This window comes from Salmo salar, chromosome 10 (genome assembly GCF_965601325.2).
Source record: "Salmo salar chromosome 10, fSalSal1, whole genome shotgun sequence".
In the NCBI taxonomy this organism is placed as follows: Eukaryota; Metazoa; Chordata; class Actinopteri; order Salmoniformes; family Salmonidae; genus Salmo; species Salmo salar.
In genome coordinates this window covers 109,998,197-110,024,372 of record NC_138300.1, presented here as the reverse complement: position 1 = coordinate 110,024,372, position 26,176 = coordinate 109,998,197, and the positions used below count along the sequence as shown (strand labels likewise).

The 26,176-nt window shown below is 40.8% G+C and overlaps 1 protein-coding gene across 1 annotated transcript; it reads left to right on the top strand.

Annotated features, from left to right (window-relative positions):
• Positions 1 to 2,135: 2,135 nt before the first annotated feature.
• Positions 2,136 to 21,524, top strand: dnajc24 (DnaJ (Hsp40) homolog, subfamily C, member 24). The gene is made up of 4 exons (XM_014125524.3): positions 2,136 to 2,598; positions 15,180 to 15,318; positions 20,929 to 20,997; positions 21,156 to 21,524. Exons 1-4 carry the CDS (start codon positions 2,491 to 2,493, stop codon positions 21,287 to 21,289), a joined length of 450 nt encoding a protein of 149 aa, XP_013980999.1. The 5' UTR covers positions 2,136 to 2,490; the 3' UTR covers positions 21,290 to 21,524.
• Positions 21,525 to 26,176: the final 4,652 nt, after the last annotated feature.

Genomic DNA, 26,176 nt, shown 5'->3' with positions numbered 1-26,176 from the left:
AAACAAATGGGGAAAAGGAACCATATTTTGTTAATAAAACCAGTTGGAAATATGCTTGATAAAGTAATGAGTATGGATTTCATTTCAGTTGTCATCTGAGACATTATGATTGATGACAGGACGACATAAACTGTACCTGGGAAAGTATCCACCCTCTAGTTATCAGAGTCACATGGAATTGTTATGCAATTGAAATGTTTGATATTGAAAATGTTTGTTAGGAGATGAAATGTAATTTTAGCTTCCAAACGAGAGAATTGGGTTTTCATAAGGAAAGTGCCCTGCTCGATCAGTGGCCCAACCCTGTGAAGAGACAGGGGTTATAAACGATGAAACACCTCCCTCCCCCTCTCCACTATATAATCCTTTGACGAAAAGATAACCAAGGTTGTTCCAGTACGGGAGGTCTGCAGCCTCTACGTTAGAAGGACACACATGTCAAGTACAGAACTAAGCCAACCTCGGCGTGAGCTTTGGTGGCGAATGGTATGAACTTTGAGCTTATTCACTAAAGAAGTGCTACTTCCTAGCCGTTGAGTTAGCAGCGGCCGCTGCTTACGTGGGCTAGGAAAGGACGGACGACGGATCCAGTCTAACAGACGGACGAAGATACCACCACTTATCCAATTTACCACCAGAGACATTCTTAAGAGTTTACAGGAAGATCTGTTGGCCAACCCGGCCAGCATCTACGACCAATCTACCGAAGCGCAGCTCAGAGTAAATATTTATTGCATTTTCCTTTTCCAAATGGGCGGTCATTTAGAATGCATAAGATAATGTATTTACGATAGCATAGCTGCTGTTTCTCTGTTCCTAAATCTTCCCGCTCTTTCATTCAAGCCCAACCCCCTTTCCTTTGTGTAACCAGCTTTCATACAGGTTCCGTTCACCAGGGACGTTTTCTGTATGACATCATTGTATTCTGTGTATTTGTAATTCTGTGTGATTAGTTAGGTATTTAGTAAATAAATAATTAAACCCAATTTTGTATTGCTGATTCAACTTGTTAGCCAGGGTTCGTGAAGATAACCAAGAATTTACAACTTTCATTATGAGACTGAAAATAAAACAAGGGTTAATATTGACTGCTATCGATGTAAAATATTACAAAGTATTTTAAGAGTTTATTCGGAAGATAACGGCTCTATAAACGTTCTTCCGTGGTGCCCCGACTTTCTAGTTAATTACATTTACATGATTAGCTTAATCAGGTAATATTAATTACAGAGAAATCATTTTATAAGTTAGCATGTCATATCACTTAATCCGGCATAGCCAAAGACACGACACACAGGAAACTGTTGAGCGTCATAAACCCAGTAGCATTGCAGTTCTTGACACACTCAAACCGGTGGAACCTGCTACCATACCTCGTTCAAAGGCACTTAAATAATTTTGTCTTGCCCATTCACCTTCTGAATAGTACTCATACACAATCAATGTCTCAATTGTCTGAAGGCTTAAACATTTCTCCTCCCCTTCATCTACACTGATTGAAGTGGATTTTTCAAGTGACATCAATAAGGGATCACAGCTTTCACCTGGATTCACCTGGTCAGTCTGTCATGGAAAGAGCAGGTGTTCCTAATGTTTTGTAGACTCAGTGTTTGTTTCCCATGCCAATAAAGGCATTTGAATTGGAAAGAGAGAGAGAGCGCATTTCTCTGTTGAGTGAAACATGAGCATGCGCACTTCTTCGCATGATATTCCTCGAACTAAAAAAACAAATGCCCGTAGCAGAGACAAGCATTAACTTGTATCCAAAGTAATTCCTAGTTTTCAAAATGTTTTAAAACATTATTGACTTGTAAGATGGTAACGTGCTGGACGTTTCTTATCCCAGATGTGCTTGGTGCATGCCCTGCATTTAGCTAACGTTAGTTTCCATGGAGATCCTCTCATCCGTGTTCTTATGTCTGTATTGCAATATTTACTTCGTGTAGAAAAATGTAATATCCCGTTCAATTACTGGCTCAATGGCTGAAACCGACGATAATTAGTACTTGTACAGATATTGAACTTTTATGCATAATTCGTTGATGACAATAGGATCTATATTTATAATATAGCACATCATATTTTATCTCTAAAGCGCTATAGGACATGTTTCCGCGGGGGCTGTAAAAACTGATGCACACGCTTACACAGGGGCATCACGTGACACAGGCACGCGGCTGGAAAAGCAAAGTGCCAGACATTTGTATAATGTGCTGGTTTCAGCTTGCTAGTATTACAGCGCTTTTGGTTGAACCCTTTTGGAATTACGATATATAATGCAGTTTAACAAACGAATATTTTGATGTCATGTTTATAACGATAATGTTTGCTGACTGGTTAGCCTGCAACGAACACGTGGACATTGTTGTTGTTAGCCTTGTGGCTAGCTGTCATTCATAGGCGACGAAACGGTTAGATCGCACCTATTCTGGTAATGAAACTACCTTGCTTGGCTCACAAATTTATTCAAAAGATGATTGTTTTCTCAGCATGACAAGTGAACGTAGATCCCAGAAAGACTGGTATTCTATACTTGAATCCAGTCCATCGGATGGGTTACAAGACCTCAAACAGAAGTACCAAAGACTGGCCTTAATGGTATGTGTAAACTCTGGCGTTCTCCTGTGTCATGTCTTTTCAATTGTACTGATGAATAAACTGCTGTTAGGTTTATTTGCATCTTGATGAACCATGTCAAAATAGGTCCCAATAATTGAGTGAGAGGCGGGGTGAGAAAGTATCTTGACATCACGTTACTGTTGGTCCGTTAGCACTTAGCTTGTATTTCTAGAAAGTAATACATTTTATGAATATAAACACACCCAAGACTACATTAATCCACTGCGCTCATGCTTTGGCATGAGTTCTGGGAGTGTCTTCAAGATAAATCTTCTAGGTGTCGGGCAAGGTTAGGCTACTTATCATGCAAGCTTAGATTGTCGATGTGATTGATGACTGTATGATGAAGTATTAACTGCATCTTGCCCTCTGATATTAATCTGTAAATTTCTTTTAATCCTTGACAGAGAACAACATAAAATGGATTTGTATAATCCAAAACCCATTTTAATTACTGAAATCACCTAGAAACTGTAAAATCAATCATACTCTAATCAATAAGCTATAACCTAAAAACTATTTTGGTGTTGATTTTCAGAGTAATGCTTTTTTTATCTGAAAATGTTTTTGTCTGAAAATAGCTGCACTGTTCTATAAACACAGGGCTTTGAGCAAGAGTATGTTAGTTCTAGTAATTATGTATGTTTATTAGCACACGGTAAGTAGGACATAGGCGTAGGCCACAGATATCACCATTAACTGATTACTGGGTATTATTTTGTCAGACTTTCTGGATTTAAGGTGCTGTTGGATTTCACATAAACCATAGGCTTTATGCTTATCAATTGTAAAAACATTCAAACCTCAAGCTACCATCAATGTCAACATTTCTTAAAATAATATTTGATTAATCCAATGTTACTTTGAACAAAACATCCTAGACTTTGCTGTTGGCATTCCCCTTCCCCCCTCAGTAATGCCCGCTCACGTCCGGCCTCCCTCAGACATTAGGGGGCAGTAGTGTGATGATGGTGGCCTTTTGCTCTGCCACCAGCTCATCCGCTCCCATCTTCTGAATGCCTGCACAGCACACGCCTCAGCCTCGTGGTAGAAACAGACAAGTCTGATACAGCACAGAGGGAGAGAGAGATGATTCATGGTAAGAAGCGCCTAGTGCTCCAAATTGCCAGTGCTTTATATTGTGTTCCAGCCTCTCTAAGCTCCATTAGCCCCAGTAAATGAATATTTTACAATGCGTGCAAAGAGACATCAATTAAAGTACGTAACTCCACAGGAACGGAGGGTGGGCCATTTTATAAGAGCCGGGGCTTTTCATTGTGTTATGTATTTATGAAAAATAACCTGAGCTGCATGGGGACTCAGAAGTGGGGGGGAGGAATTACAGCAAATAGGTTTCTCTGCTGTAAAATGTCAAAATACTGTCTGTGGCTAGAATTTTTACAGTAGATGAAAATATGTTTAATTCTGAGCTTCAAATTTTCTCAAATGTCATTAGCAAATAGTCAATCACCAGGCTATAGTGAGTTTTAATCAGAAACTTGTGAGAAGTACTGTAGCAGCATGGACTAGTGGGTCTGGAGATGGAGGTGTAGGCTGTTTTCAAGCCTTACACCATGTCTACACTGGATTTTGTCTCCCCATACCAAACGCGATCACGACACACAGGTTGAAATATCAAAACAAACTGAACCAATTATATTAATTTGGGGACAGATCGAAAAGCATTAAACATATGGCAATTTAGCTAGCTTGCAGTTGCTAGCTAATTTGTCCTATTTAGATTGCTAGCTTGTTGTTGCTAGCTAATTTGTCCTGGGATAAACAACATTGAGTTGTTATTTTACCTGAAATGCACAAGGTGCCTTCCAGGCTTTTTCTTCTTTGGACTTTATATGGCGATTGGCAACTAACTTTAATAATAAGGTGTATTACCATAATTTACCTCAGTTCATCTTTCTATCACCCATGTGGGTGTTACCAATGAGATGGCACGTGGTTATATGCTTCTAAAAGCCAATGAGGAGATGGGAGAGGCAGGACTTGCAGCGCGTTCTGCACCACAAATACAATCAACTTCTATTTTAGCGCCTGGCAACGCAGACGCTCGCGAGCAGTGTGGGTGCAATGATTTGAATAACATGTATGTGTAAATTTATTTTGCAACACTCGTGCACGCGATGTGACCGGTGTGGTCAGCATGTTAGTTCCACAGCCAGATACTTCACACCTGTAAGCTTCCAGCACAGAGCACTGTCACAATCAGATCACAAATGGGAGTTGGACATGCACACCCTCTGGGACTATATCACCACTGTGGAAACAAGCAGCTTCTCTAGGTTTGCTTTGATTTCCTTCAGGATTTGAGAGAGCCACAAAGCTGGTTCAATGGTGTGAGAAGGATTTTGTAATGTTCTTTAGAAAGAGAACAATATATTTTTCTGTCAGAATGTTGACTGAATCAGTTCCTCACCCCATCCATCAGAAAGCCAGACCCATTTCTTGATCACAGGCGCCTGGTCACGTACATATACTTGTCATTTGCATTGTGTGACCGCTCTGAATGTTTTAGAAAATGAGCTTCCTTTCTCAGCCTTCTGTTGAGTCTTTGTCCTTTTAAACTGTAACACTTCCATTGCTGAACAATACTTTTAAATAGGCTAGACGATAAAGAGGTTAGCACTGGTGTTACAGGTTTTGTTTTTTCCATTTATGTTTTGAGGTTGGACTATTAGCACGTATAGCATGTAGGGTGCACCGATTTGGTGTCACCTCGTTAGTCAGTATGTGTTACACCTGTGCTGGCCCAGGTGACAGTTACGAGTGGCTGGACCAGTGCTCCAGTTGTCTTGAGAGATGTGGAGGGTCAACACCTTTAGTTGGCTCTCCCTATTTGATTTCAGAAAAACATTCCTTTGTCTGATCTTCCCTGTTTTTTTGTTTTGCTCAACTTTTTTGTTTGCTTCCTGTCTTAAGTTTGGTGTGGGTTTTTCTTTTATTTGCCTCTTAGTGGGCACATTTAGTGGGTGCTCATGGTGGGTGTCTTTTAGGTCCCAGTTGTTGTTGCTAGTCAACTGTCAGTGCCCCATGAGTGTCTTTCAGAACCCCTCCTAAAATCCCACATTTTGTTTTGTCAGTGACTCTTTGTTAATTCCTCCTTATGTTTCAGCATAAGTTTGGTTGTCTTGCACGGGAAGGTAACACAATGGGGGCTCATCCAGGATCTATTTTCCCATGAGTATGGTAGTTGCTCTAATCACCTACTCTGAAGCTTTGCTCTGCCCACATATTGGAGTGTTCAAAAGACACATTTGTGGTGGAGTTTCGGTCCCTGAACGGTTATAAGATTGGTGGAATCATTTTGAAACTTGCATAAACACACAGCCTTGTAAAAATAAAAAGCCATGGACTTTAAGTTGGAAGCATTTGTGGAAAACCCTACATGGGAGATGCTAGAAACATGTACGAAGGTGAATATGCTCATCATTGCAAAGCATTATGACATCAAGGTGGCATCTGGCGATCCAAAAGCAGTAGCGGTAGTTGGTCACTGCTCCTCCAAAGTGTTCTTGTGAGAAAAGCTCAGTGTACGCTGCTTTATCTCTTGATCAGAGTTCAGATTATGACACTGTTAACCTGTTGAGGACAGACGTTCCGCTAGCGGAACCCCTAGCCAACAGCCAATGGCATCGCACGGCGCGAAATACAAAACCAACTAAAATACCACAATTCAATTTTCTCAAACAATCAACTATTTTACACCATTTTAAAGATAAGACTCTCGTTAATCTAACCACATTGTCCGATTTCAAAAAGGCTTTACAGCGAAAGCAAAACATTAGATTATGTTAGGAGAGTACATAGACACAAATAATCACACAGCCATTTTCCAAGCAAGCATATATGTCACATAAACCCAAATCACAGCTAAATACAGCACTAACCTTTGATCTTCATCAGATGACACTCCTAGGACATTATGTTATACAATACATGCATGTTTTGTTCAATCAAGTTCATATTTATATCAAAAACCAGCTTTTTACATTAGCATGTGATGTTCAGAACTAGCATACCCACTGAAAACTTCCGGTGAATTTACTAAATTACTCATGATAAACGTTCACAAAATACATAACAATTATTTTAAGAATTATAGATACAGAACTCCTTTATGCAATCGCTATGTCCGATTTTAAAATAGCTTTTCGGCGAAAGCACATTTTGCAATATTCTGAGTACATAGCTCGGCTATCACAGGCTAGCTAATTTGACACCCACCAAGTTTGGGGCTCACTAAACTCTGAATTACTATTAGAAAAATTGCATTACCTTTGCTGTTCTTCGTCAAAATGCACTCCCAGGACTTCTACTTCAACAACAAATGTTGTTTTGGTTCCAAATAATCCATAGTTATATCCAAATACCTCCGTTTTGTTTGTGCGTTCAGGTCACTATCCGAAGGGTGACGCGCATTTCGTGACAAAAAAAATCTAAATATTCCATTACCGTACTTAGAAGCATGTCAAACGCTGTTTAAAATCAAGTTTTATGCTATTTTTCTCGTAAAATAGCGATAATATTCCAACCGGGCAACGTTGTATTCATTCAAAGGCTGAAAGAAAAAAATGGAGAAGTCTCGTGACCGCGCATCTCCAGTTTCACTGTCCCCAGGCTGACCACTCACAAACAGAGCTGCTGTACTTTGCCCAGAGACAGCAGACACCCCATTCCACTTTCTGGCGGCTTTAGAGAGCCAATGGAAGCCTTAGAAAGTGTCACGTTACAGCACAGATGCTGTAATGTCGATAGAGATGCAACAGAAGGACAACAAATTGTCAGACAGGGCACTTCCTGTATGGAATCTTCTCAGGTTTTGGCCTGCCATATGAGTTCTGTTATACTCACAGACACCATTCAAACAGTTTTAGAAACTTTAGTGTTTTCTATCCAAATCTACTAATTATATCCGTATTCTAGTTTCTGGGCAGGAGTAGCAACCAGATTAAATCGGGTACGTTTTTTATCCAGCCGTGAAAATACTGCCCCCTATCCCAAAGAAGTTCAAGCTGCTATCCTTCGGGCTTACGAGTTGGTCCCAGAGGCATACAGACAACATTTCCATAAATTACGAAAGACAGAATCGCAAAATCATGTTGAGTTCGCAAGGGAACAAGCATGTCTTTTTGATCGGTGGTGTGGTTCTCAGGAGGTCAAGGACCTTGAGGACTTAGACACTCATACTTCTCCAGCAGTTAAAAAATTGCCTTCACAAAAGGGTTGCTACCTACATTTGAGCACAAGGATCTCTCTTGAGAAAGCTGCAGTTCTTGCAGATGAGTTTGTTTACACCCAAAACTACCATCACAAATAAAGCACCCAGTAGTTATGTGTTTAGCCTGTGTGTAGCCCTGGCACACATTTTATTTTGATGTATGTTTTTCCATTTTGGAGATGTTTTTGTTTGGGCTTGTTCCAAGGGGACAAGAGTTACAGAAACATACATGAGTTTTTCAAAACCTCTGAGTTTTAGGCAACTATGTCCCCCCCCCCCCAAAAAAGTATAAAATAAAAACTAAATAAGAAAATATTGTCAAAAAGAAGTGGGTGTATATATTAGAGGTCGACCGATTTATGATTTTTGGAGGACCCCAAAAAAGCCGATACCGATTAATCGGCCAATTTATTTATTTGTAATAATGACAATTACAACAATACTGAATGAACACTTATTTTAACTTAATATAATACTATAAATTTAGCCTCAAATAAATAATGAAACATGTTCAATATGGTTTAAATAATGCAAAAACAAAGTGTTGGAGAAAGTAAAAGTGCAATATGTGCCATGTGAAAAAGCTCACGTTTAAGTTCCTTGCTCAGAACATGAGAACATATGAAAGCTGGTGGTTCCTTTTAACATGAGTCTTCAATATTCCCAGGTAAGAAGTTTTAGGTTGTAGTCAGCTATTATAGGACAATTTCTCTCTATACGATTTGTATTTCATACACCTTTGAATATTGGATGTTCTTATAGGCACTTTAGTATTGTCAGTGTAACAGTATAGCTTCCGTCCCTCTCCTCGCTCCTACCTGGGCTCGAACCAGGAACACATCGACAACAGCCACCCTCGAAGCAGCGTTACCCATGCAGAGCAAGGGGAACAACTACTCCAAGTCTCAGAGCGAGTGACATTTGAAACGCTATTAGCGCGCACCACGCTAACTAGCTAGCCATTTCACATGGGTTACACCAGCCTAATCTCGGGAGTTGATAGGCTTGAAGTCATAAACAGTGCAATGCTTGAAGCATTGCGAAGAGCTGCTGGCAAAACGCACGAAAGTGCTGTTTGAATGAATGCTTACGAGCCTGCTGGTGCTTACCATCGCTCAGTCAGACTGCTCTATCAAATCATAGACTTAATTATAATATAATAACACACAGAAATATGAGCCTTAGTTTCCGGATTCGACCATATTAATGACCTATCACGTTTATTCTTTCAGTGAAATACGGAACCGTTCCGTATTTTATCTAACGGGTGGCATCCATAAGTCGAAGTATTCCTGTTACATTGCACAACCTTCAATGTTATGTCATAATTACGTAAAATTCTGGCAAATTAGTTCGCAACGAGCCAGGCGGCCTAAACTGTTGCATATACCCTGACTCTGCGTGCAATGAATGCAAGAGAAGTGACACAATTTCACCTGGTTAATATTGCCTGCTAACCTGGATTTCTTTTAGCTAAATATGCAGGTTTAAAAATATATACTTCTGTGTATTGATTTTAAGAAAGGCATTGATGTTTGTGGTTAGGTACATTCGTGCAACGATTATGCTTTTTCGCAAATGCGCTTTTGTTAAATCATCCCCCTGTTTGGCGAAGTCGGCTGTCTTTGTTAGGAAGAAATAGTCTTCACAGTTCGCAACGAGCCAGGCGGCCCAAACTGCTGCATATACCCTGACTCTGTTGCAAGAGAAGTGACACATTTTCCCTAGTTAAAAGAAATTCATGTTAGCAGGCAATATTAACTAAATATGCAGGTTTAAAAATATATACTTGTGTATTGATTTTAAGAAAGGCATTGATGTTTATGGTTAGGTACACATTGGAGCAACGTGTACCTAAGCGATTATATGCAACGCAGGACAGGCTAGATAAACTAGTAATATCATCAACTATGTGTAGTTAACTAGTGAGTATGATTGATTGTTTTTTATAAGATAAGTTTAATGCTAGCTAGCAACTTACCTTGGCTTCTTACTGCATTCGCGGAACAGGCAGGCTCCTCGTGGAGTGCAATGTAAAGCAGGTGGTTAGAGCGTTGGACTAGTTAACCGTAAGGTTGCAAGATTGAATCCCCGAGCTGACAAGGTAAAAATCTGTCGTTCTGCCCCTGAACAAGGCAGTTAACCCACCATTCCTAGGCCGTCATTGAAAATAAGAATGTGTTCTTAACTGACTTGCCTAGTTAAATAAAGGTGTAAAAAAACAAAATTGGCCAAATTGGTGTCCAAAAATACCGATTTCCGATTGTTATGAAAACTTGAAATCGGCCCTAATTAATCGGCCATTCCGAATAATCGGTCGACCTCTAATATATATACATTTAAAATGTTTATTTTGGAGGAGGCGACACATTTTAGTTGTGAAATGGAAGTTGTTTTCTGTTGGTGAGAACTTGTCCAACAAAAATATAGGATATATTTGTTGTCTTAAGGGGGAAGGTGTCACAGGTTTAGTTTTTCCCATTTATGTTTTGAAGTTGGACTTTTAGCACGTATAGCATGTTAGTACGTAGGGGGCATGAATTGGTATCACCACGTTAGTCAATGTGTTACACCTGTGCTGGCTTGTCCATCTCGTTAGTCGGAAGGTGTTTAAGAGTGGCTGGCCCTGTGCTCCAGGTGTCTTGAGAGATGTGTGAATGCTGTCCCCTCAGTCATAAAACACAATTCTGCTTCAGTTCAGTGCAAATTGCTGTTAATGATTCAATCAGGAAGTACATTTTTGGCTTGTTGTAAAGTTGCTTTTTTTCTCATCCTATTCAGATTGTCCTTTTACAAAGTGAAAACAACACTGTGTAGTGTAATATTTGATAATGCCTCAGTGCGTTGTAAGGAAATGTCGTGGTTGGACTCCAAGGGTGTGTGTTTTAGGTAGTGAGTTGTGATTGTACACTGAACAAAAATATAAATGCAACCATTTCAATGATTTTACAGTTACAGTTCGTATAAGGAAATCTGTCAATTTAAATAAATACGGCCCTAATCTATGGATTTTGACATGACTGGGAATACAGATATGCATCTGGTGGTCACAGGTTCCTTAAAAGAAAGTTAGGGACGTGGATCAGAAAACCAATCAGTATCTGGTGTGACCACCATTTATTTGCCTCATGCAGCGTGACACATCTCCTTGATTGTGGCCTGTGGAATGTTGCCTCACGCCTCCTCAATGGCTGTGCGAAGTTGTTGGATATTGGCGTGAACTGGAACAAGCTGTCGAGCAAAGCATCCCAAACAGGCTCAATGGGTGACATGTCTGAGCTGGTAGGCCATGGATGGACTGGGACATTTTCAGCCTCCAGGAATTGTGTACAGATCTTTGCGACATGGGGCTGTGCATTATCATGCTGAAACATGAGGTGATTGTGGCAGATGAATGGCATGACAATGGGCCTCAGGATCTCATCACGATATCTCTGTGTATTCAAATTGGCATCGATTTAAAATGCAATTGTGTTCATTGTCTGTAGCTTATGCTTGCCCATACCATAACCCCACCGCCACCATGGGGCACTCTGTTCACAACATTGACAGCAAACAGCTTGCCCACACAACGCCATACACACTGTCTGCCATCTGCCCGGTACAGTTGAAACCGGGATTCATCCATGAAGAGCACACTTCTCCAGTGTGCCAGTGGCCATCGAAGGTGAGCATTTGCCCACTGAATTCGGTGACGACGCAGAACTGCAGTCAGGTCAAGTTCTTGGTGAGGACAACGAGCACGCAGATGAGCTTCCCTGAGACGGTTTCTGACAGTTTGTGCAGAAATTCTTTGCTTGTGCAAACCCACATTTTCATCAACGGTCCGAGTGGCTGGTTTCAGACGATCCTGCAGGTGAAGAATCCAGATGTGGAGGTCCTGGGCTGGCGTGGTTACACATAGTCTGCAGTTGTGAGGGCAGTAGACGTACTGCCAAATTCTCTAAAGCGGCATCTGAGGCGGCTTATGGTAGAGAAATTAATTAACATTACGTTAGGGCTGGGCGATATAGACTAAAAATCATATCTTAATTTTTTTTTAAGTTATGGGCTATTCACAATGTCTAAATGTTTGTTTTCTGTAAATAAGTGTTGTTGTACAATTTTAAGGTCAAATACACTGCATTTCAAACAGTCAGCAATAATCTAATGTAATCAGGGCTTATGAAGTTACACCTAGGCTAAATATAAGCCTTCCACAACCATAAGACCCACTAATAATTTAATTATTTCATAAATAATTTAACCTGCTTTTTTGGGGGGGCAATAATCACTCATCTGGCTTTCAAGTCTATCTATGAAAGTGCCTTTTTTTTGTTACAAATTTAACTAGAACCATGCATAATGCACATTCACTAATAATGGCTTATTGTATCAAGCATTAAGCTATAGAAAAGGAACACAGGTCTCATCAACAATCTCTCAAGCCTGCATGCTAGTGATTAGTCAGCTAATCTTTATATTTCAAGTTTAGCTAACTTGGATGTATTTGCTAGCTAACAAGGTAGAACAGTTGAATTGTTATGAGCACACCCTTCTGTCAACTGTTTGAAAAGCATGTTAGCCTGTCCACTTAGTTCAGATGTTCAAATAAAGTGGCCTAACTTATTTCTCAGAATGGGAACGAGTTGCCAATTCCGTATATAATTGTTTTATGCTTATTGCACATTTTATAAAACACAGACTAGACAGCTAGTATAACAGTCTTTGGCTAAAATGCTGCTAACAGTACGTAGTACCCCAATGCCAAACATGACACTGAGCATTCATTTTCCAGAATCAAACTTCACTGATTCTCGTTTTAGTAGTGTCTGCTCTGCGCGCAATTTGAGTAGTTGAGACATAAAAAGGGTATCGTTAGAAAAGGTAACTTCTTCTTTATAACAGTAAGATAATCTCTCAATGTGTTTGTGTCCTTACGACCGATTTTTCTGTTGGACCAAACCGCAAATGCAAATAGCGAGTTGAAATTGCTTGTCAGAGCGAAGGATTTCTCAACTTTGTTGGAGTGTGAGGTGTGGAGGGGCCTGGTCTGTGTAAACGATAGAGGAAGAGGCGAAACGAAGTTTCACTCTCGCTAAGATCTGTCCAAAATAAGGCCAATGCTTTTCTATGTGCTTATTTTGGACCTCAGGGAAATGTTGTGGTATGGTTATGTTAGATCTCCAAAAGGTGTTTGGTACAGTGGATCATGAGATTCTGTTAATCAAACTAAGAGCCATGGGCTTGAACAACTTAGATGTAAAATGGGTTAGCTTTTATCTACAAGGAAGAAAACACATGGTGAGTGTGGATGGGACCCTGTCTAAACCCAAAATCTTGAACTGCAGTGTACCCCGAGGGAGTGTGCTGGGTCCACTTTTCTTTCTGTTGTGTGTATAAATTATCTAAAATCTGCCTGTACATGTGACCTTTTCCTTTATGCAGATGATTCTGCACTGTTGGTTTCTTACAAAGACAAAATTGTGGTTGAGGAGGCCCTCAGTGCTGAACTTCTGAATGTCAGTAAACGGTTATATTATGACAAGCTGTCACTTCACCTTGGAAACAGTCCATCTTGCTCGGGTCCAAAGTGAAACTGAGGAAATCCCTGGATTTTAAGGTGGTAGTAGGTGACTTAGTAGTTACAGCAAAAGAGTCTGTTAATTATCTTGGATGTGGGCTAGATAACCTTTTGTGCCATGCTCTCCCCTGTCAGATGGTTATATCCAAAGTGAACCATAAAATGTGGTTTCTGGCAAGAACCTCCAAATATCTGGATAAGAATGCAATGGTGGCATTGGTAGGGGCTCTTGTTCAGTGCCACTTCGACTATGGGTCGTACTCAGCTGCCATTCTTTGGAATAGTCTTCCGAGGAATTTGAAATGTATACCTTCAATGGGTAGTTTCAAATTCTCAATGAAAAAATTGCTAAATAGTTGCATGTTTCAAGTGAGTCAAGATTATAGTACAGTACGTGGCTGAGAAGAAAATACCCAGGATAGCATGTGGTCTGCCTATTGTCTATCATATTGTGAATGTCTTGTATATATTAGGGATTGACTTGTTTTATATGTTAGGGGTATGAGAGACAAGGGAGATGTACCTATCAATTGTTGTTTATTAGTAAATTGAACTAGTAATTAGCTAATTTTATGAAACAACAATTTTGTCTGTCATTGTGTGTTGCCAATGCAGTTCCTAATCTTGCTGCATTCCCCTCTTCCCCCTCCAAAAGGACCACAATGGAAATAAGCTGCTAAGCTTTATTGTGTTATCCTTGACGATCTTTCTTAAATTGTATGTGGAGGCGGACATTATGTATTTTTTTTTAATTGTTTGCCAGTCTTCAAGTTACTTAAAATGTAAATTATATTTGCGGTGGACATGTATTTGCCTAGCTGAGACCATTGGTCATTGTAGTTCAGTATCACCCCATGTATCATTACCCGTTCTTGAAGAGCTTCCGTTTCTGAACTACAGTGACCATACAAGAACACACGCAATGGTCTGTGTGAATGCTGCTAGGATAGATCTAAGTTTTCCAAAAGCCCCTCCACCACCTCCCTCCTCTCCCATAGGCGGATCAGGAGCCCATGATCCATCCTCCTGCGACCCTCACTAATCGGTGGCTGAAGGCTGGACTGCATAGACCTGCAGGAGGAAATTAGAGCTGTTCCATGTGCAAGGAAACACACAGACAGGGCCGTCAGTATCCACTAGAGAACAGGGACATACCTCAGGGCCAGTGTGAGCATTACATGAGGGGATCCTTCAATATTGATATTAGTCAGCGGATGACATAATGCAGATATTGCTATAGCCCCTCTCCCCTAACAAAACAACAATAAAACGCAAAAGAGAGCATGGGTGGTATTGCTACTGTATTTGGCCAGAGGTGTCATGGGATGGCCAATACTCTTCTCCAGCTCTCTGCCCAAAGCTGTCTGGGATAACGGTTCTGTCCTCTGATGTCTCAATCTAGTTGTGTTTGCAAAACTGTACTCTGCCTCCTCTGGTAAATTGTCCAGAAGAAGAGCATTGGTCCATCAGCAAATTACCCAGAAAAAGCTGACAGTGCAGGTGCAGGCTTTTTCACTGGCAGATTGTCAACGACTACTATGGTCTAATTAACCTAGCTTCTGTCTAGTGTGTCTGAGCCATCCCCTCTCCTCTCCCCTCCCACACCTCTCCTCTCCCCTCTACCATCTCAAACAAAGTACTGGTTCAAGGGACTGATGGCTGCTGTGATTTTGGTCATTGTTTCTGTTGTGATGGCTGTTGTCAGTCTTGTCATTGTGGCTGTCTCTAACCTGTGTTTCTCCTGTCCTCTGTACTGGCTGACAGTATCACCCCGACAAGCAGGGCCCAGGTGTGACTGTGACTGAGGCAGAGGAGCACTTACACAGGTTCATTGAGGTCGATCAGGCTTGGAAGGTCCTGAGCAACCAGGAGACAAAGAGAGCCTATGATCTGCAGTTGCGTGGTAAGTCGTCCTTCCACAGTTCAGAGGAGTCTCTCAGAGGAACACACTACAATCCGGCTCCGTTAAACATTCACTCTCCCATAATGTACATTACATCTACACTAGCATATTGTACTCCCACTCTCTGATGCTCTTCTTTCAGCCACCATCTCATCCCTCTCACTCTTTTTTTTTTAATAGCTCTGCTGTGATTCATTTGAACATGAAACATGATTTTTCATTTCATTACACGTTTGGAATTTTATATTTTTATTTATTCTTACTGGTTGGTTCATGCTCAATTAAATTCAATAGCAATTCCCCTTGGGACCATCCCTTGCTTAATATTGAGTGATAAAGAGTGACGCTGTGTGAAGTCACTAAGGCCACATATAACTAGTAGGCCTATTTTGTGCCTGAAAAGGTCACACTAAATGAGGCATGAACCAATCCAGTTTGCATAACTTAAATTCTATTTCCAAGATTTCCTTGAAACTTTAAAAGTCAGAAGCAATAATAGTCTCTAGTACCGACTGGCCTGTTTTACGAAGTATGTTCACGTGATCATTTCTCACTTATCTGGGTGCACAAGAAAGGGCAGAGAGTGTGTTTTGCAAAGACCCTCCTATTCACCCACACACACAGCAAAGACATGAATAAAACAAGCAAGAGATTGTGTCGGGCTCCTGACAATGGTTGTTTTCTGCCATCTCTGTCCCTCATAAAATGCTCCTTGGAGGACAAGAGGGGAGGAGAGCAGGGGCTTCTGGGAGGAGAGAAGGGGGAAATGTAGGTCAGGCCTGTTACACATGGCCTAGCTTTACATGAAGTGATATGCTCCCCCGTGATCCCAGGAAAGAGGTTCCCCTAGCTAGCTCTCCATTAGGACCTTCAACAACTCTACATCCAGGCCCTGTGTGTGTGTCTGTGTGCACCATTAGCAGGGGAGAGCTCTCATCGCCTTTGGGGGCAAACACTCAGCCAGCCAGCCACAGCACAGTGCCACTCTATAAGGCAACACATTCCAGCCATAGCATTGACATATAGAGTGTCTGTAATATAAAGAAACCCCTCTCTGGCCCTCCATAGATGGTATTGACTTTGTCTTCCATTGTATGCTGCCTTACAATAACCAAACTCCAAAGATTCCCTCCGTAAACACCCTTTTTTAACCGCTTTTTAAATCATTTTTTCACTCATCCTCTGAATATCTAACATTTAGATCTCCATGGACAGTTATCCATTATGACCTAACAATGAGTAGGAAAGAATTGAAGGTTGTGTTTTCATTTAACAATCATTTTGATTTCCAGCATGAATACTTTATATCCAACACACATTTTTATAACACAGACAAATCAGAGTTTCTCTGTTGAATGTGAAATCTGGGCATTCTTTGTTGGCCGGTCTAAGAATATTGTATGTACTTCATGGCTGGTTGCAGGGTGATTGTTGTATGCACCCAATAGCAGAGGTGTAAAGTACTACTTAAGTCGTTTTGGGGGTTATCTGTACTTTACTATTTATATTTTTGACAGCTTTTACTTCACTACATTCCTTAAGAAAATAATGTACTTTTTTACCCCATACGTTTTCCCTGCACCCAAAAGTACTCGTTACATTTTGAATGCTTAGTGGAACAGGAAAATGATCCAATTCACGCACTTATCAGGAGAATATCCCTGGTCATCCCTACCTCCTCTGATCTGGTGGAATCACTAAAGACAAATGCTTTGTTTGTAAATTATGTCTTGAGTATTGGAGTGTGACCCTGGCTATCCATAAATTAAAAAAAGAATGTCGCTGTCAGGTTTGCTTAAAATAAGGAATTTTGAAATGATTTATACTTTTACTTTTGATACTTAAGTATATTTTAGCAAATACATTTACCTTTGATACTTAAGTATATTTAAAACCAAATACATTGACTTTTGCGCAAGTATTTTATGCAAGTATTTTCTCTTATGGTATCTTTCTTTTATGACAATTGGGTACTTTTTCCACCACTGCCCAATAGGTAGGGTTGGGTAGTAGACTAGCAGCGCACAGCTCCCATCTGTCTGGCTGCTGTAGATCTCTGTAGTGTTCAATCAGAGGCAGATCTCCAGTACCTACCAGTAAACATCACCATAGTGTTTAATGTTGCCCAGCCATTCAGAAGGACTGGCTCATTCTCCACTGTGATCAAGTGGGGCTGATAATTAAAACAAACACGACTGAAGCCAGCTCAAAGGCCTGTTTCATCCAGATTTCAGAGGAACTCAGTCAGTCCTCCTGTTGTTTATCAGAGGGAGATGGATGAAACTCTGTTGCTAGGCCCTTTTGAACTTCATCATGAGTGGAATGTTTTATCTTCTTGCTCATTAGAAATGAAGGGGGATGGATATTCATCCATTACTATCCCCATGTCTATTACAACTGATAATGTATAGCCTTTCCTTCCTCAAAGTGATATTCAATACCATTACAACAAAGAAATAGTTAAAAGCTGATAGTCTCAAAGCATTAGGAACCAATCCCATGTTGGCTGGCAAACTATATCATAAACAACCGGCGTTGCAAATCAGTTTGGTACTGAGACCAGGGTTGCATTTTCCTGTGTTTAGGCAGACATGTATGGTAATTACTAGGGACGGTAATTGTGTTTTGTGGCGGAGGGAGAAGTGTGTGTGTGTGTGTGTGTGTGTGTGTGTGTGTGTGTGTGTGTGTGTGTGCAGGGTGGACTCGTTCTGCTCCAGGTCTCTGACACGCTGTTGGGTTGTCTAGGAGCGATGTGCAGCCGGCCCTGACTAACACTAAATCATCTCATTCTTAATGTGCACCACCTCCACCGCCCCATCGCCAAACACATAGTGGTCGTCTTCCCGGGTTGTTTCAGGGCACCTTGCAGCAGCCCACTGGAGAGCATGTTTCTCCACCTCCCCAACACTGAGACCAGTGACCTCCATAGATCTCCAACCGCTCGCCACGAGGCAAAATACATGCTTTAGTTAACACTATCTGCTCTAATTCACTCACAAAACAGTAGCTATGCTATGTAGGCCTACATCAGGGGTCGGCAACAGGTGGAAGGATTGTTTTTTTCTCCCTCAAAGTAAAAAATAAATACAAATTATGTGCGTGTTTTGTGGGGGATTTCAGTTTTTAGTAAAATAAAACACAAATCACCAGGAGTTTCATTTAGTAAATCTGTTCCCAAGTATTCCCACAAATAAAATGAAAGGATGTGATCGTGTCTCAGTCGTATGTTTTAATTATCAGCCCCACTTGAGGTATGAAATTATTATTTTGAAATACAATCTCTTTTTGAGCTTAGTTGTCGTCAATTTCCTGTGTACAAATGATTATTATCATTATGTTCGTGCCCCCGACCATCCGCGCTGACAAAAATGGTCCCGCGGCTGAATGGAGTTGCCTACCTCTGACCTGACCTACATAATTCAAGAAGATTTAAATGGATATTCCCATGAAACTGATTGAGATGAAATTATTGACTTGTAGATGCAGTTTGGACATTTCACCTGTAAAACGTGAAGAATTATCATTCATGATTGACAGTGATGGCCTAATTTGGTGTATTGCGAAAATATACACCAAAAATATGCCTATGCAGTGGTAGCATTTTGAGGAGGCATTTTATGCACTTTCTAAAATGATATTCAATAGGCTACATCTTGTCGATACAAACTTAGAGAAATGCTGACGTCATAAAAAATGGTGCTCCGGCACCTGAATAAAATAGCAGTTGTTCATGGGACCTGGCAGAGCCTCCTTGGGATCTCTCAGTAGTGACTGGCTGTCATCTGGGCCTTCTGGGCAGGGTGCATCAACTGGCTGAGTCACCCTATTATTAGGACATGGTCACTCTGACTCCCTCAACACTAGCAAGACTACAGTGTCCCTTCAAGACTACAGTGTGCAGTGTAGTTGATCTACTTTTGTTCCTTTACAAGTCATTTTGAGGCTCTGATCAGGCATGGACATTTATTTGCCCTGTAGTATTAGCTTAACTGTTGAAGCACTGTGACAAAGGGTACCAGTGAATGTATAGCCTCGTTTTGTATGATGTATTGAATCACCTAGATGTAGGACTGTAATTTGCACCTGACCACTGGCAAATTATGGTCTCACAAGATTGCAGTAACAACGGCAGAAGTTACACCAATCAAAATGTAGATTTGGTTATCTGTCATTTGAGCCTCATCCCTAAAATGGTACAGTATATCACCAGGATGAATTAATAGACACCTTTACTCAATCTCACTGTACCGCTACTTAAAACACTCATGAGAACAGCAGGTGAAAATGTATTCACCAAACCTATCCAATGATATCCATACATAGCTGTGAGGTAGGCCACTTAGGCTCGTCTCCTGACTAATTAAAGACCAGCATTAAAGAGTGGCATCAAAATGTGCTAATTACCGTTTCCTCACAGAGACTGGTGAAGAGGTACTGCTGGGAATGGAGTGAAGTGTTAATATCTATTACTGTAGTTGTCTGTCTTTGTTCTTATATTAACAGTAGGCTGGCCCATAACGTCAAATGTCTGACACAGTTTGAAGTACAATACAGATAAGACTAGGCTATATGCACTGTTATAAACCAGGACGTTTGGGTCCAGGATACTGAGACATAGTTCATCCATCCTTTGCAGGGAGGTATATCTGTATCTTGCATATTCAGCACTATGTGTCCTAACGTTACCTAAGAGCGTGTCGGAATTGTCACCAAAGATGACCGCACTACTCTGCGTACTTTCAAAGTTCTTGAAATGTTCCGGATTGACTGACCTTCATGTCTCAAAGTAATGATGGACTGTCATTTCTCTTTGCTTATTTGAGCTGTTCGTGCCACAATATGGACTTGGTCTTTTACCAAATAAGGCGATCTTCTGTATACCACCCCTACTTTGTCACAACACAACTGATTGGCTCAAACGCATTAAGAAGTAAAGAAATTCCACAACTTAAATTAAGGCACACCTGTTAATTGAAATGCATTCCAGTTGACTACCTCATGAAGCTGGTTTAGAGAATGCCAAGAGTGCAAAGCTGTCATCAAGGCAAAGGGTGGCTACTTTTAAGAATCTAAAATAAAATATATTTTGATTTGTTTAACACTTTTTTGGTTACTACATGACTCCATATGTGTTATTTAATGTCTTCACTATTCTACAATGTAAAAAATAAAGAAAAACCCTTGAATGAGTAGGTGTCCAAACTTTTGAGTGGTTCTGTATAAAAACATATAAACAATCCTGGAGGGGCTGCCTAATGCCTTCATATTCCTTACTATGTAGACAGAGATTCATGCAAGATCTCAATTGTCTTCCCCAAGAAACTACCATTGAATGAGATCAGAGTCCAACATCTCACATCCTCCCATCTCCCCTCTATCTGCCTTTCGTTTGTGTGCTTTGCCTGTGATACTCTTGAATCTCCTGTGTCACTCTCTTGAACACTGAATGTCACTGGCACAACAGTAGCCTACAAATATTTATCTGAGAGCGTCAATGTGATTTTTAAAATCTGTATTTTCTATTGTCAATTATTGTATCATTGTGGAGTGACACTTTTTTTTAAATATAGATTTGTGATATTTTCATGTTTCTTCTGTGTCTCAATACAGCCAGCGAACTGAATCAGAGTTGGCCAGTCGACGCCTGTGTCTGTCTGGATGACATGACTTGGGATGACGGTGAGTCAAGTTATAGTCATCTTCTTTATCTTACTTATTTAACCATGATCTCTTCTCTGCTGCCATTGAAGTCATCGTAGATAGATCCATAAAGTCCTTCTCCACCTGTCTCATCCCATGTGCCCCTTTTCTCTCAGCTGTCTGTGTTCTCTTTTCAGATAACGAGGTGTACACGTATGGCTGTCGCTGTGGAGGGGAATTCTCCATTGGAAGAGAGGAGGTGGAGGGGGAAGAGGCCATTGTGTGCTGTGATACCTGTTCACTCAGCATAGAAGTCAAGACGACAACCTGACTGACTGTCTCATTGTTCGCCAGATGCCTCTAAATCCTGAAGAACTAGATCAAGGAGGTTCATAGTTTTATTTTAATCTACATCCACCGAACACGTGTCACATTTGAACCTCTTTTTAAATGTGCACCCCATGGGACCTTGTGCACCTGTCTATTGGACAATGAAAGCAAATGTGATTTTGCTCCTTTAAATGTCATGCAATAAAATCATGGTGCAAAATTCAACTAACAACCAATCAAGTGAACTGTGTCATGGTAATGGGTGTGTGGGTCTCACATGCACGCACATATAATGGGCTCTAGTTTAACAGACCTTACACAATGGTAAATCTAAGGGCTCTAGTTTAACAGACCTTACACAATGGTAAATCTAAGGGCTCTAGTTTAACAGACCTTACGCAATGGTAAATCTAAGGGCTCTAGTTTAACAGACCTTACACAATGGTAAATCTAAGGGCTCTAGTTTAACAGACCTTACACAATGGTACATCTAAACGCAGGTGGTAGCGCTATAGGTTCAGGGGTGTGTCTGAAATATGTTTGCTATTTTCATAATGAAAGATATCGGCGCACTTGCTGCTGTTGGTGCCGAAAGGGCTGGGTTTTGAATAAACAGTGTGTAGAGGCTTGGCCCCTCACTGGCCAATCAGAACATGCTCCATGGTGAAATATTTGGTTGCTTCAAGTTGTGTATTTAGGGTCTTTTATGTATTGCCTTGGAATCAACTCCAATTCCAATGTTAGTCCGTTTTATAGTTTAAATAATACAAAATAAAAAAATGTATACCTTTGCTAAATACATTAACTTGAACCCATTTGTTGTGGCTTCAATAGCATTCACACTGGTTTAGGGGTTAGGACTCCTGTAAATTGCATTATGGCTGAGCATGGACATGTCAAACATTGTCAATGCACAAGATTCAATTCATTGTTGATAAGGCCTAGAAAGAGAGCGAATAATTTGAAGCAAGTTCTGAACAAAACAACTTGATCTTAAATAGGCTGTGTCACACTTACAGGCACCATCATTTCTCCCTGTGGGCATATAATATTAAAACAACGTGGAGGGTTTTACGTACATCCAAACTTTCAAAAGTAGCTGGACAAAATCCACTGTAAAGAGAGAGATAATGTCCACTCACTGTTATAGTGCTCCCAAATAGGTCTATGTTTTCTGAACATAATTGAAACCTATTAGATCGCATTCAGATCGGGGGTTTTATGCACGTCCAAAAAAAGGGACCTGCATGGCTAAAATAATGTGGGCATGCCTACAGTGCATATATAAAAAGGGAATGCCAGCTCCCTGTTTTACTCCTCTCAAACTTTAATAAATCTTTGGTGATTTTTAAGATTAATTTCCAAGCGGTCTCAGGAGCCAAACCCTTTATCGACAGTCTTGACTACTTCGTGATTGCATTGGGCAGGACCAAAAAAAATTACTTAATTGAGAGGAGGGAAGGCTATGCTTGGTTTTTAACCAAATAAAACGAAATGGGGAAAAAACATTTAGTGTTTTTGTTTCTCAATACGATGTATACAGGCACCAAAAGCACATTAGGTTCCTCTAGTTCCATGTTCATATGGGCAGTGGTCATCACGGCTAGATGGGCAGTGTTTCCACTGTCAGAATTCATGCCATAACTGTGTTAATGCTAAAACCTGCTTTTGATTGGTCTTAACTATCCCTGTCAACACTGCCTGAAATTAGCACGTTTTTAAGGCCACACCTAAAATATTTCCACCTCTCCCATCTGAGCGCAAGCGAGCTGATATAAGACAGGTAAATTGCCAAACCTGGCGTTAGGCCTGGAAAATACCAGTGTGCCAGTTTTTACATGACGAAATTGCAAACTATAATGCGTTTGACACTTTTGATGCCTTAACGCCAGCAGAAAATGGAGCCCTTAGTCTCTGGTAGATCCTGAAGTCCTGTTGAGTAGACCCTGAAGTCCTATTGAGTAAAATAATCTGCACTTTGTTTGCACCCCCCTTCCATTGTGAAAAGCAAATGGCTCGGTAACTTGTTAGCTCTTAACTTTGTTTGCATGTAAATAAATTCTTTTTTTATAGACTCAATGCGGTTACAAACGGCGTCCACACTTCACCACAGAAGACCACCCTAGTGAATGCCAACATTTTTGTCTTATTGTCCCTCAGCCCCCATGTTGGCAGATAGCAGAGGTTACAGCAATGGGACGGGGTCATGGCTTCATTATACTTCAAACAGAGTCATTAGGCTGTTCGCTAAAATCTATCCTTTTGTAGCAGAAACAGCTTGAGCGGGGCGAACCACACTTTTCACCAATATCCCACAGTCTGAACCAGGGCTAGACCTGCCATTGGGCCAGCAACAGTCCGAACCCTAATCCACTGTGACATCAATTAGGAATAATCTCATCACTTTTAGAGATTGGGCTTGTCAAAGCTTTAATTAAGTTCTCTCGGTGTCTCTCCTATATAGTGCAGACAAGATCAACAACACATTATGGTGTAGTGATGGACATTAGAATCCCAGAGGCGATATGTGTGGATGTCACTTTTAACCTGGTGTGAACTTGGGTTTCTGTTTGGAGAAATCTTCTATATTAGTTTACAGTTGGAAAATGTGTATGTTCAGCTCCGTATTGATTTAAATGACTTCCAATAGTAGTCGGAATGAACGATCGATATGATGGCATTTTGAGCTTTGTTTTGTTGTGACTTAGAAATGTTGTAGATTCCGATGATCCTCTGTAAAGGTACAACAGTGGGGTCTGAAATTATTGACACTTGATAAAGATGCAAAAATGACTGTATAAAATAAATAATTCAAATACTGAGCTATATTGTATGCTCCAAAAAATTGGGAAATCTTATTATTTTATACCTGTACTATTGCTCAGAGAGATTTCCTTTTTTCAATACCTTTCAATACCTCAGCGTGCGAGGATAACAGCACTGAGCCTTTTTCTAAATGTTTTATGAGTTGGAGAACACAATGGGGGGATCTTGGACCATTCCTTCTTACAGCATCCTTCCAGATCCTTTATATCCTTCATCTGTGCTTATGGGCTGCCCTCTTCGATCCAAACCACATGTTTTCAATGGGTTTCAAGTCTGAGATGGCCATTGCAAAATGTTGATTTGGTGGCCAATTAACCATTTCTTTGTGGATTGTGATATGTGCTGTTTTCTGCTCAGGGATTCTCATTTTGATGCCAAACACACCACTGGTGTGTGTGGCAAAGAGCTTGACTTTCATGTCATTCAACAAATGTAAAGCCTGGTGTTTGCTAAAAGGCATTGGCACTTGGATTGAAACCAGTGCTTTGGTCAAATGACATGAAAATGGAGCTCTTTGCCCACGCACACAAGTGGTGGGTTTGGTCTCGAAATGAGAAGACACAAGCCGAAAATAACCCCATACCTACTGTCAAATATGGTGGTAGCTCTGATGTTATGAGCTATTTTTCTTCCACTGGTCCTGGGTCCATTGTTAAGGTCAACGGCATCATGAACTCTACCAAGTAACAGGACATTTTAGTCAAAAACCTGGTTGCCCCTAGCAGGAGGCTAAAATGTAGCCTGAAGTGGATCTTCCAGCAAGACAATAACTCAAACACACGTCAAAATCCAAGTGTTATGAATCTTATATACAGGATACACATGGTATACACTGTCCAACCAAATGCTTACTTGCAGGTTTCTTCTTGACAATGCAAGAACCTTAACATCATTCTCTTACCCTGCCACGGTAATTCACCTAACCTGCCAAGTTAGTTATCCTAACCTGCTATGTAAACAAATCATCTGTGTCGAGAAACCATCAGTCTCATAACAACGGAACTGACCAGTGGCAGGTGTCATTGGGCGTTTCCTGATATCAAGAAATGCTCCGAATTGTGGTCTGCAATATAACCATATTGCACCCCCCTGGGGGGCCCCTGTGTTAAGTCAGTGTGGAGGAGGTGTTGTTGCCAATCCTCACAGCCTGTGGTCTGCCCGTCAGGAAGTCCAGGATCCAGTTGCAGAGCATAGTGTCCAGGCCCAGGGCATTGAGCTAGGAGGGAACAATGGTGTTGAATGCTGAACTGTAGTCAATGAACAGCATTCTCACATAGGTGTTCCTCTTGTCGAGATGTGTTAAGGCTGTGTGAATAGCGATGGAAATGGGATCTTCCACATGGATTTGGTTAATTGGCCACCAAATCAACATTTTGCAATAGCCATCTCAGTCTCTGGATTTGAAACCCATTGAGAACCTGTGGTTTGAATTGAAAAGGGAAGTCCATAAGCACAGACAAAGAATATCAAGTCTCTGGAAAGATTATGCATGGAGGAATGGACTAAGATCCCTACCAATGTGTTCTCCAACTCAAAACATTTGAGGGAAAGGCTGTGCCGTTATCCTCGCAAGGTGAGGAATTGAAAACGGGGGTGTCAATAATTTTAACCCCAACTTTTTTTATTTTTTAAGTATATTACTTGTTAAACAAAATCGAATATTTCCCCATTTTATGAAGCATATATTGGTCAGAATCTTTTATTATTTCTATGAGACAGTAATCTTGAACCTCACCGTATATACTGTACGGGAAAAAAGTGGGGCCTCCTACTCTCTCCGCTAGTTGTTGTCACGATATTGGAGGAGAAGGAGTCCTGTGGCGCTGGGTCTTTCTGTGTGAATGGCAGCCGTAACCTGAAACCCCTGTCAAGTGTGAACAGAACGAAGGAGAGACTTTCACAGATCTCCTTCCAAGTTCACAGGTATCTTTGAAAAGAACGCCTGAAAGGGAGGCTCACACTCAAAGGGGGAGGGAGAGAAAGCCACTCTTTCTCCTAATCAACCTCAATGGATTTTCTTCCCTAGTTTTTCCTCTGGAACTCCGACTTAATCTCAGACGGA